This window comes from Zalophus californianus, chromosome 16, assembly GCF_009762305.2.
Source record: "Zalophus californianus isolate mZalCal1 chromosome 16, mZalCal1.pri.v2, whole genome shotgun sequence".
Lineage (NCBI taxonomy): Eukaryota > Metazoa > Chordata > Mammalia > Carnivora > Otariidae > Zalophus > Zalophus californianus.
The window spans coordinates 18,498,345-18,511,171 of record NC_045610.1 but is presented as its reverse complement, the minus strand read 5'-3'; the positions used below and the strand labels follow the sequence as shown (position 1 = coordinate 18,511,171).

The following is a 12,827-nucleotide window of genomic DNA, read 5'->3' as shown; positions in this document are numbered from 1 at the left end:
AGTTAAACTAAATATTAAAAGCAAGTATATAAATGAGTATCATTTTGTATTTTAAATGCTTTCTTTAAACTCTGGCCAATTTTCTTTAAAAGCTGGTATGTTATACTGTGAAAAAAAATCACCCTTCCTTATAGCCTTGAAGAACTGTTCCTGATTTAACTCTAGAAAGATTTAAAAAAAAAAAACAAAACTATCTTTCAGGGGCTCCTGGGTGGCTCAGTCAGTTAAACATCTGCCTTTGGTTCAGGTCACAATCCTGGGGTCCTGGGATGGAGCCCCTCATCAGGCTCCCTGCTCAGTGGGGAGTCTGCTTCTCCCTCTCCCCTGCCCCAACTCATGTTCTCTCTCTCTCTCTCTCAAGTAATATCTTTAAAAAAAAAAACTATCTTTCATATTTTCCCTGAAAACAACTAATGTTGTAGTTCAGTCTCTTTCACAGAGAAATTAATTGTTCCCCATGTCCACTAAAGTAAATATTCCTTCTATAGGTCATTGAGTTCATTTCCCTGCACCTTTCCACTTTTTAAAGAGCTGCAACCTATTCCCATAACTCTAATTTTAATTAAAAAAATTTTTTTAAACCTTAGGAATTCTTTATTCTGTTTGGACCAAATCAGTTTTATGACAATTTAAGCCAGTTTCTTCTTCTTTTGGTTTCTGGTTCCCAAAGCATTTTGTTTAAAACCGTCTTGCTTGGTGCCACTACCTGCTTGAGGTCCGTTTTTCAAATCATCTGTTATGGTATTATAACTTCTAGCTACACAAATGAATAACTAGAGGAAAATGTCATTTATGAATAAACAACACAAAGATCAGGATAAATTGAAATTGTGCCCCACTCCTTTGACTTGTCTTAGCAGCCTACTTTTAAGACCCAGAATGGAGTGCCAAGCTATGGACACTAATTCTTTCTTCTCAAGTGTACAAATTCATCAAAAATAATATGATAAAACATTTCTTTTAAATTAGTATCCTTTCATATTCTGAATATATTTTGTTTCCTATTAAGCACAAAATGGATAATTTTGTTGGAAATCTCATTATCTTTTTGGTTGTCTGATCGTATAAGCTTCTTACTTTGGGTTTAGTTTGTCTTCCAGATAAATTGCCCAAAATGACTTCAGACAGACTGGTGTTTTTAACAGAGGACTTGCTTTATAACAGAAAACATTTTCTGTCCGGTGGGTGGGTGGTTGGTGGTGGTTGTTGCTGTTTTTACTGTAAATACAAGAAAGATATAGGAAAATGGATTTAAGTTCTTTGGTTTTGTTTTGTTTTAAAAGATATCCTAAAACGTCACAGCCAAGGAAGAGAGTTTTAAAATATTATGTGTTATTTGAACACTAACCTTTGGGAGAATTTGATAAGCAATTTATAGGGTTTGGGTTTTTTTTTTTCTTTTTGGTATGGTTTTCAAACATTTTTTTAAGCTGCCAGACCCTTTTTTTCAAATAAAATCTTATGCTGCGACCTCAACTTAGAAAACAGTGTTAGTTTATCACTTATAATATTGACTCATGAAGTTAATCAGTGAAAATGCTGGAGCTTGGAAGGCCCTTACTCTCTTATCTTAACCTCAGTGCTCCCACTTTTTGTTTTGGTGGCCCAGTATTAAGAAAATGTTCTTAATATGAGAAATTCCTGAAAATAAGTAGAAGTTGCTGGTGGTGGCGCTGCTGCTGTCTACTAACAGCTCACCTTGTAACCTTAGCATACTTTTCAGTTAAACAGAAATAACAAGAAAAGATTTATTCCTAGGTCTGCATATAAATTAACCACTTTCTGATTTACTTTTGTGTTACCGGGTTCTAGCATACTTTCCAAACCATAAGAGGCATTCAGTTAAATATTTACAGCACAAAGAAATGAGTGAAACTTGTAGCATTGGTATCCTACAGTGTGCTGCATTTTGACATACATATTTGAGTGTGAATAGTATTTTAAATAGATAGGTACATGGGAAGTTTAGGACTCAGTTTGAAACCCATAGATCTAAAGAAATTTTACTATGTGTATGCCATAAAGACAGTGAACATAGCTCAGGAGGTCTTCAAGATAGGCACTTTTTTTTTCGTATAATTCCTTGATAAGCCTTGAAAATACATAGTTTGGTTTGTACATTAAACCTAGAAATATGCATTGAGCTGTCTTTTTGGTTTAGTTATCAGTTGAAAAGATGAGTGAGAAGAATATTTTTTTTAAGATTTTTTTTTTTTTTTTTTTTTTGGCAAAGAGAGAGAGAGCACAAGCAGGGGAAGCAGCAGGCAGAGGGAGAAGCAGGCTCCCTGCTGAGCAAGGAGCCGGATGCGGGACTCGATCCTAGGGCCTCGGGATCATGGCAGACGCTTAACCAACTGAGCCACCCAGGCGCCTGAGAAGAATATTTTTAAAATTCATCATTTTATATAGAAATAAGGAAGTTTGAGACTTTTTTTTTTCTCTTATGCAAATAAGATCAAATTATATATTGACACAAATATACTCTACCTGTACCATTGGAAACTTTTCAAAGTTCAGAATCTATCAAGATTTTGATTTTTTGCTTATTTTGTTTTACTTTACCATTTGTAAATATATTTGTCTCTTTAACAATATTTTGATAATCTTTTCTATTTAGATTTGTGATTTTGGATTGGCCAGAGTGGAGGAATTAGATGAATCCCGTCATATGACTCAGGAAGTTGTCACTCAGTATTATCGGGCTCCGGAAATCCTGATGGGCAGTCGTCATTACAGCAATGCTATTGACATCTGGTCTGTCGGATGTATCTTTGCAGAACTACTAGGACGAAGAATACTGTTTCAGGCACAAAGTCCCATTCAGCAGGTATGATTTTGCTTTAGGCTTTAGTAGCTTTCAATTCTATTACAGATTTAAAGGAAAAACCATCTTGCACACGTGTGTGGGGCTTATTCATTGTACTGTCTAAATTGCTTTTAGCAAATTGAGGTTCATTTAAAATTCAGAAAGTTAGGAAGTCGAAGATTACAGAGAGATTCATTTTGTAACTTACGAACCTATTAGAGGGAGTGTTGACTTTATTACATGCACTGATGCATAGCAGCAGACTCTGCTGTTAACAATTTGCACAGGTGTAATCTTCCATTGTTAGAGGGCCTCTGTTCTTTCTGACTGAATGGGTCAGACTCGAAAATGCATTTGATGGCTTAATGTACTTACACTTTGTGCTTAGAATATAAATTTTGAGTGTTGATTTCCTTAAATCTGAACATTTAAGAACATTTTGAACCTTTATTTTTGGGCTAACATATTTAAATATGGCAGAGAACATTAGGAGCTTATTAAAATGTAGCTTTAGGAAATCATTGGTGTTACTTTATCTGCCCTGAGAGCTAATTCATTACCCCACATATTTTCTTGAGATAATTCGTAAGTATTATTTTAGATCCATAAATTATTTAAGATCCATAAATCTTAACAATAGTGTTTGCATGAGAATAATGTATCAGTGATGTGCTCAGCCTGCAAAATCAAACTGGTGGGTTCAAATCCTGGCTCTGCCACTTACTATCTATTAATTCTTAGGCAAACTAAACCATTCTGAGGACTGTTGTGCAGATTAAAAGAAGTAATAAAGCTGAAAATGAGGCCTGGCACATAATAAGCACTCAGCAAATATTAGTGACTGTGATAGTAGTTATATGCCAGAATGCTAGGGTTGCAGCGGTAAATAAGACAAAGTTCGTTCCTGCCTTTGTGCAACTTTCACATGAGACAAAATAAATAAGTACACAAATAAATATAATGTAAGTAAGCTAAGTAATGACAAATTCTGTGGAGAAAAATTGAACCAGGTTAGGGATAGGGAATGATGATAGAGCAGAGCATTGCTAAAGGGTTCTCTGAAAGAATGACATTTGAGGCGTGACTCAAAGTGAAATGAGGGAGTGAGATACTGGGCATGTTTCAGGAAAAGGACAACCAACATAATTAAGTCTCTGAGGCAAGAACAAGTGTGGCCTGTTGGAGGGATGGCATGATCAAGGGGGAAGATTGTAGGAGACAAGGTCAGAGAGAGAGAGACAGGGAAGGAGCCTGACTGTGGTGACTGGATAAGGACTTTGGATTTTATTCTGTCCAAACTGTAATGGAAAGCTATATGAAGGTTTTGAGCAAGGGAGTGTTAAGATTTGATTGATCACATTTTAAAAGATCACCCTGACTACTGTGTATCTTTGTAAATAATTCATACACTTGGCCCAAAATGGAAAAATTTCTTTTATACTCTTCTACAAAGAATTAACTGATACCTTAGAAACTGTATATGCTATGATGAGCATTTGAAATTATTTCTCTGCTATACATTCAAAGTCTATTTTTACCAAGTTTACATCTTAAAATTTGATCCTAGTGATAAAAAATTATCATATATAATTTTAATGCTGGGTACTATTGACAATACCCACTTTACTATTCAATTTCTTAGGAAGTAGATTTTAATGGACCTACCTGTAAGACCCATCATATCTGGACATAAGAAACTGCCATACAGAAAAGCTTAAATAAAAGTTAAGGGGTTGTTTGAGACACCTGGGTGGCCCAGTCAGTTGAGCATCCGACTTGATTTCAGCTCAGGTTATGATCTCAGGGTTGTGGGATCAGCCCCACATCGGTCTTTACACACACTCATCAGGGAGTCTGCTTAAGATTCTCTCTCTCGGGGCGCCTGGGTGGCTCAGTCGTTAAGCGTCTGCCTTCGGCTCAGGTCATGATCCCAGGGGTCCTGGGATCGAGCCCTGCATCAGGCTCCCTGCTCAGCGGGAAGCCTGCTTCTCCCTCTCGCACTCCCCCTGCTTATGTTCCCTCTCTGGCTGTCTCTGTCTGACAAATAAATACATAAAATCTTTAAAAAAAAGATTCTCCCTCTCCCTCTGCCCCTCCCACCCTGTGGGGGGGGGGTGGCGCACATGCATGCTCGCTCTCTTTCTCAAATAAATCTTTTTTTTTATAAGATTCTATTTATTTATTTGACAGAGATAGCAAAAGCAGGAGCACAAGCAGGGGGAGTGGGAGAGGGAGAAGCAGGCTTCCTGCTGAGCAGGGAGCCCGATGCGGGACTTGATCCCAGGACCCTGGGACCATGACCTGAGCCAAAGGCAGACGCTTAACCCCTGGGCCACCCAGGCGCCCTCAAAGAAATAAATCTTAAAAAAAAACAAAAAACGGGGTTGTTCAAATCCCATATATTGAACAAGGATCTTGGATTGCTGAAAAGAACTGTGCACGCGCACGCGCGCGTGTGTGTAAAGTGTGAAGCAACTGGCATAGGTAGGATTCAGATATCTTATTATCTAGAGAAATGCATAGGTCTTGAGTTTGCCAGTCTGATGTAGCCACTGACAGAGAACTCGCATCTATCATCAGTGTATTTTAGGATGAGAAATCAAGATCTAAAATGGGAAGAGAGTCTAACTTTTAAATGGAAGTAGTTATTTTCTGTAGCATTTTCTCTGTATCTTTGAGAAATAAAAACCCTAGCAGACTTCATAAAAATGTTTCTCACCCAGGGATCTTACCCATTTTAGACAACTTTCTGAATGTTTCCATTGGTTTTCATGAGCCAGTCATTTTCTTCTACCTTCACGGTAGTTGTTAGAGGTCCAAAAGTATCACCAACACACTTTTCCCAAAAAGCTTTGTATAGAGATCTTCTATGTAATACAAGCTACTTGATCATCTCCATTATCCTGGAGGTCAGTGATCCTTATCTAAACTTGGTAGTTTTTTTTTTTTAAGATTTTATTTATTTATTTGACAGAGAGCATGAGCAGGGAGGAGGAGCAAGGGGAGAGGGAGAAGCAGCTCCCCACTGAGCAGGGAGCCCGATGCAGGACTCGATCCCAGGACTGTGGGATCATGACCTGAGCTGAGGGCAGACACTTAACCAACTGAGCCACCCAGGCGCCCTAAACTTCATAGTTTTGATAAGTGCAGAAAGTAGTGCTTTATATCTGGCAATCTCAGTACGAGGAAAAGAAGTACTCTGTAGGTAAGAATTTTCCATCCTGGAGGAATCTGAATGATATGTTATTGCTAATTAGGTTATGAAGTTAGAACAGTTTTCGCACTACAGAAAATTGTAAAGGTGGTTTCCTACCTACCAAGACCTGTGAGAAGACCATTTTCTATCGTGCATAGCTGATTACATGTGGTCTTGTGCAGTGTCATAGTTTTCTAAGAAGCACCATTTTCTGCTAGTGTAAGAGGTTTCCAGCATAACTAGAACGAGATGATTTGTACAGGCCCAAACATCAACAGCTTAGCTTTCATTTCAGATGTGAATATTCTGAGTATTTACTGAGTCACAGCTGCCTGATTTATGGATTGGCTCCTTGATGAGCCTGAATCCATTTGAAGCATCAGAATCCATTCATTAACTATTTGAAAAGAAGAGTCATTAGCCATGAGCAAAAGAGCAGTTCACCTCTGCAAGGATCATAGATACTGTCTTATCAAGACCCAGGGCAGGTACATGCAGACCCCTAAGTTACTATAGCCTTAGAATGCCCTGCTTGCCAAAACGTATTTTAATTCTGTCATATGGGTTCCTAATAAAAACATTTTTCTGGCTTTTTTAATAGTCCAAAAGTGAAAGTCGGGGTTCCTATCCGTTAATCTGGAACTTACCTTAAGAGCTTGTTTCCCGCCCCCCACATTTGGTCCTCATCTCTAAGGGCAGTGATTTAAGAGTAATGGAAAGTTGTTTCCATGAGCTCTTACTATCTGTCTGTATTTCATGTTTCCTTGCAGCTGGATTTGATCACGGATCTTTTGGGCACACCATCGCTGGAAGCAATGAGGACGGCTTGTGAAGGCGCTAAGGCGCACATACTCAGGGGCCCTCATAAACAGGTAAATGGTAGGGCGGGGCCTGTAGTTTGTAACCACCTGGACAGGACTTCTCTTCCAACAGAATAATGACTTGAGACTTTTTAAAGAAAAACATGACTTACAGGTTTTATTTAGTCTTTATGTCACAGTCATAAGTAAGAAAATGTTAAATATTTGTCAAACCAAATAAAATATCATCATTCCCAATGCTGTGGGAGAAAGTAAAAGCTTCTGTAGCACTGTTGCTAAGAAATGACTCCTGGCTTTTTGTCTCCTGGTCTTTGATGTGTCTGGGAAAAGTTACTGGGGTAGAGCTTTCACTTCAGTGCCTGTATATCAAGATGTCTTTTCTAAATACTGAGCCAAAATACCTGGTTTCTCTTACTCCAAGCAGGAATTTGAGGCTGTTTCCATTGCACTCTTACCACTCACACAGAATCAGGCTTGAATGCTTGTAGAAAAGAAGTATGAAGAGAGACTGCCAGATGTACTGATCAATATTGCTTGCAACCAGACAGGTCACTGCTGAGAAAGACAAGAAGATAGCTAAACCACCTGTTGGTTTAGCAGCATTTTTTTAGGTGGATAGAACAGCTTACTGATGTGAAAACTGAGCAAGAGAAATAGTTTTCCTCAGAACAACAAACTGAAACAGAAAAAGACTTGAACAGGAAGACTCGGCAACTAATTTTCATGGGCTCTGCCTTGGTTTCTTTTAAATTAGGCATTTAGATGATCTGATTGATCATTACATCTGATTGATCTGAATGACCAAATGACAGACCGAGCTTGATACTCCTCTCAAATTACCAGCCAGACATTTAGGCAAGTCCTTGTACCTTGCTCTTGCAGTTTCTCTAATTCCAGTGTGACTCCAGAGCTCCCATTTTCACAGGCATAGGGGGCAATGGGTAAAGTGTGTTCTCTTCTAAAACCAGTCTGAACTAGAAAAATAGAGATGTTGACGCTGGTATTTTAAATAACTCCCTGCCAGTTTTATCTTTCTGTTGCATTTAGTTTATAAACTGAAATAATTTGAGCCCTAACTCTCTTAGAAGAGCACACAGTAAGTCTTAACTTAGAGGAAGCTTCTGTATTAATGGAAGGAACTCAAAAGATCTATTATGTTCTATTTATTGGCCATTATCAGGAATATTAAAGTAATTTATCAATACTTCATGGTAAACGTGCCCTTGGAACTAGCAGAATAATTTTCCTCTTTTACTGACCTTAGGCCAGTAAATCTTTCCCGGCTAAAGGTAGCCAGTAATGAAATGTGATTAAGATCACATACCCTGGTGCCACCCTTCCATCTCTAGAGGAATTTTAACTATTACTAATGGTTGCCGGCTAGTTAATCCTTTGTGTCAGAGCTGCTGAAGTGCACCTAAGAGAGCAAGGCTTCCTAAGGAGTTTCCTGCCTGCCTTCTAGAACATCTCAAAAATGTAACATACTGCACCAAAGGTAACTATGCTCTCCTTTGAGCATTCCTGGCAAGTGAGTCCTTTCCCTACTAGAAATTTTTAAAAATCTGTTAGTTGTAAAATCCTAGAACTTTCAACAAAATAAAAAAGAGTTAAGTATCATATTTTTGTCTAAAACAAAGGAGGGAAGAAAGAAAAATTTAAAGTCCTATGTTTATTTAACTAGTTAAATAGGTTAAGATGTTAAGCAGAATATTTTCCTATACATTTTTACATGAATCGGCCTTTTAACAGTAATGCCTCTTAGAATTTATTTTATCATTAAGTTTAGTGATGGTCTTAAGAGAGCACCACAGTAAAAGTTAGGGATAGCCCTGGCTAGTCTTGGTATTGGAATATTTTGGTGTTTTGTTTTGTTTTTTAAGATTTTATTTATTTATTTGACAGAGAGAGAGCAAGAGAGGGAACACAAGCAGGGGGAGTGGGAGAGGGAGAAGCAGACTCCCCGCTGAGCAGGGAGCCCGATGCAGGGCTTGATCCCAGGACCCTGGGATCATGACCTGAGCCGAAGGCAGACGCTTAACGACTGAGCCACCCAGGCGCCCCTGGAATATTTCGGTTTTAAAGAGAAGACTGGTGGGGTGGAAACAAATTAGGCAACCATTTTCCCTCAAAGGCTAGATACACTTTGCGCAAAACTTTAAAAAAGTCTTTTTTTTTTTTAAGACTTTATTTATTAATATGAAGGAGAGAGCACAAGCAGGGAGGAAGGGCAGAAGGAGAGGGAGAAGCAGACTGAGCAGGGAGCCAGATACAGGGCTTGATCCCAGGGCCATGACCTGAGCTGAAGGCAGACACCTAACCAATTGAGCCGCCCAGGTGCCCCAAAACTTTAGAGTCTTATCTTTGGATGCTTTTAACCAGTACTAGAAATGGTCTCCAGAGTCAGGTGTTCATGGTCTTTGAACAGTAACCCAGGTAGATTGGTATAGAGTAAGGTTATGCCTACCATATGTAATTGAATGCAAATAAACTTAGCATATTACTTAGTTCCAGTTTTCCCCCAGTTTGGAAATTCAGGTTTTCATCTACATTTGCTAGTTGATCTTTATACCACTACTGCTCTCTAGAGAAGTTAGCAGAACCGTGAAGCTCTTTACTTAAACCATCAGTCAGACTCGACTTTTCCTCTTCCTACTCTCTACTCCTTCCCTTACCCCATGATGCATATCCTTTATGCCTCTTGTTGGCCTGTTAGCAGCTGCTTAAAGGTATCTCCATTCACGTTTTACCTATTTAGAGCTGAGATCAGAAGACACACAAGTATATTGGTATGTAGCCACTTGGATATTTTTTTTTAACTTTAAAAGATTAATTTGGTCCCCAAATCAGTATATACGCTACAGCTTGTGTAGTTCTGTACATCATGACTGTTCTGCAAAGGGCATCATTCTTAGCTCAACGCCCCACACCACATATATGCTCTGTTTATATTTCTTTGGTCTATAGTGATGAAAAGTGCAGGCTGTGGTGGCAGTCTCAGGCTTACCACAGTACACAACATGTTGAAGGTGTCCCAGGAGTTTTATGCTACAGTGTTCAGACAGACTGAATGTGAATCCAGCCTCAACTGGTAACTCACTTTGTGATCTTAGGTAAATTACTTAACCTCTGTGTGCCTCAGTTCATCGATCTGTAAAATGGGAATAAAAATGTTTCCTACCTCATTAAATTGTTATGATGATAAAGAGATAGTACATGCAAGGAGAGCATAGAATAGTGTCTGACATTCTAAACATGTAATAAATATTAATAAATATTACCAATTAAAGTTATCACTCTAAAATGGTAGCTAAAGCTTGTGATGATTTTTTTATATATATAACATTATGATCAAGTGGAGTTTGTCCCAAGGATGCAAAGATGGTTCACCCAGAGAAAATTTATTAATATATTTTGACATTTTAAGTGAGAAAAAATCATGATTATCTCAATTGATGCAGAAAAGGCATTAGATAAGGTTCAGTCCTTTTTATGCATTACCATGATAGAAGTTCTTTTCAAAAACCTATAGATAAATATATGAACAAGGCAGAGTGAGCTGTATTAACACATTACTAATGACATGAGATAAAAATGCATGCACACAGAAAAAGCCTCTAACTTTTAGAAAGGACTCAGAATTCTCCGTGAAGCTGCTTAGGCTATTGGAGGGCTTCACAGGGCAAGCTATACTACTGTACTTACTCTAAATTACTTGATACAAGAGTTAGATGAACTCTATTTAAACTCATGAGGAATACTTCTAAAATTTCAATACAAGTTTTTGAGTTTGGACTACAAAAAGAAAAACTAAGCTCTTTTTCAAGTAGTTCCCACTTAAGTAGCTACTCAAAGTTAGATGGAAATAACCATTCTTTACTACTAATGATCATTTCTAACAATAATTAGAAGTTTGCTATGTACTAGTCACTGTCCCAACTGTTTCTTATACATTAGTTCATTAAATCCTCACAGCACCAAAATGTACCATTTGCTCCTTTTTACAAACAAGAGATGAAGGATTACAGAAGTCAAATAATAAGCTTAAGGTCATAAGCCAGATCTTAAAAGTCGGTTTCTCTACTTCTAAAAATTATGTTCTTAGCCAGTATGCACTGCCTTACACATACACCTTCACAGCAGTTTTTTTTTATTAATTTCATTTGTACATATGCAAGTAATATGTGAGTACATGTAAAATAAAAGTTTTACAGTTAGTCATCCGTAGCTACCCCCCCCACACACACACTGTCCCAGTCACCTCTGGATTAATTTGAGAATATCTTCCCAGACATATTTTTCTGTGCATTTATTTATATATATTTGTACAGAAATACATACTATCATTTGTTGGGACTTCCTAAAAAATAAAACCATACATATACAAAAGGAGAATCTAATTGCTATTTTCTTAGAGTCACAGATTACTGTCTCAAATTAATTTTCTTGTGTGGTTGATTAATATACATATTCCCATACAGTGTATCAATCAGGACTCTTTTTGGGTGAAACTCAATTAAAACTGGCTTAAACAAAAAAGGGTTCTTACTGGCTCATAGAATTGTTTATATGAAGATGTTGGGCAACAACTGACTCAGGCTTTGCTGGATTCAAGTAGTCAAGTGATGTTCCAAGCCAGGAATCTGATTCTTCTCTGTTTTGTTTTCCTGTGTGTTGGCTTCATTTTCAGACAGGCTTTCTTTATTCCTGCGTGTTTGTAAAAATGGAACCAGCAGTCCGGGCCTACGTTCTACTAGCATATCAATCCTTCAGGAAAGAGCTTTCCCAAATAGATAGAAAAAATATTTGGAAGGTCTCTGATTCAGTTATGAATATGTTTGGTTATGAGCAATAGAAAATCTTGCTTACAGTGGTTTAAAGAAATAGGGGTTCATTTTTTTCTCATATCAAGAAGTCCAGAGGTAAGCAGCCTGGAGCTGGTATAGCAGCTCAATTACGTCATCAAGGACCTAGGTTTTTTTTCTTTCTTTCTGCTCTGCCATCTGTAGAATATTGATTTCATACCCTCTTGCTTATCTCCTCCTGGCCACAAAATGGCTGTAGCTTGAAATCATATTCACATTCAAAGCAAGAAAATGGAGGAAAGAGGGAACACTAGTAGTATCTGTCCCTTTTATCAGGAAAGGATATTTTCCCAGAAGACTGCCTAGCAAATTTCTGCTTATATGTCATTGTCTAGAACTGTGTAATATGTAACCTCCCAGATGTAAGACAAGCTAAAAAAAAAAAATGAGTGTTTTCTGTCTTTTATAATAAAGGTAGGTAAAGGAGAAGAGGAGGGGGGGTATGTGTTGGATTAGCCAGTCCATTGGCTGTCCCCCGTTTTAGAACATGTGTCTTTCCCAGAGCCAGTCAGCGTGTTCAGGGCAATATTTCATTCAATTGGCCAGGCTTGGGTCAGGTGCCCATCCTTGGAGTTGAGAGATTGAAATCAAGCTCAGCCACTTGATTTTTGAGTGAAGAAGGAGTGGTTCCCCAAAGGTCAAGGAATGCTGGGCAGACAAAAACACCATTCGGTATTTTTTATTTATTGTTTCTTTCCTACGACTCAAAATCTTGGATGAATGCAAACTTAGGTGCCATGGCCCAAGTACCTTTTAAAGTAGATACTTGTTGGGACACCTGGGTGGCTCAGTCAGTTAAGCTACCAACTCATGATTTCAGCTCAGGTCATGATCTCAGGATCATGGGATCAAGTCCCACATCGGACTCTGCACTCAGCACAGAGTCTGCTTGAGATTCTCTCTTTCCCTCCCTCTCCCCCGCCCCCCCCCCCCCCCCCCCCCCCCCCCCCCCCCCCCCCCCCCCCCCCACTCGCTCCCTCTCTCTAAAATAAATAAATAGGGGCGCCTGGGTGGCTCAGTCGTTAAGCGTCTGCCTTCAGCTCAGGTCATGATCCCAGGGTACTGGGATCGAGCCCGCATCGAGCTCCCTGCTCTGTGGGAAGCTTGCTTCTCCCTCTCCCGCTCCCCCTGCTTGTGTTCCC

General features: G+C 38.7%; 1 protein-coding gene across 1 annotated transcript in view; it reads left to right on the top strand.

The window, feature by feature from the left end:
- The window catches only part of NLK (nemo like kinase), a 167,789-nt gene that overhangs the window by 139,439 nt on the left and 15,523 nt on the right, over window positions 1-12,827 (top strand). Inside the window, 2 exon segments of the mRNA XM_027626266.2 lie at window positions 2,618-2,827; window positions 6,773-6,874. Of these exon segments, the coding sequence (XP_027482067.1) occupies window positions 2,618-2,827; window positions 6,773-6,874 (312 nt within the window).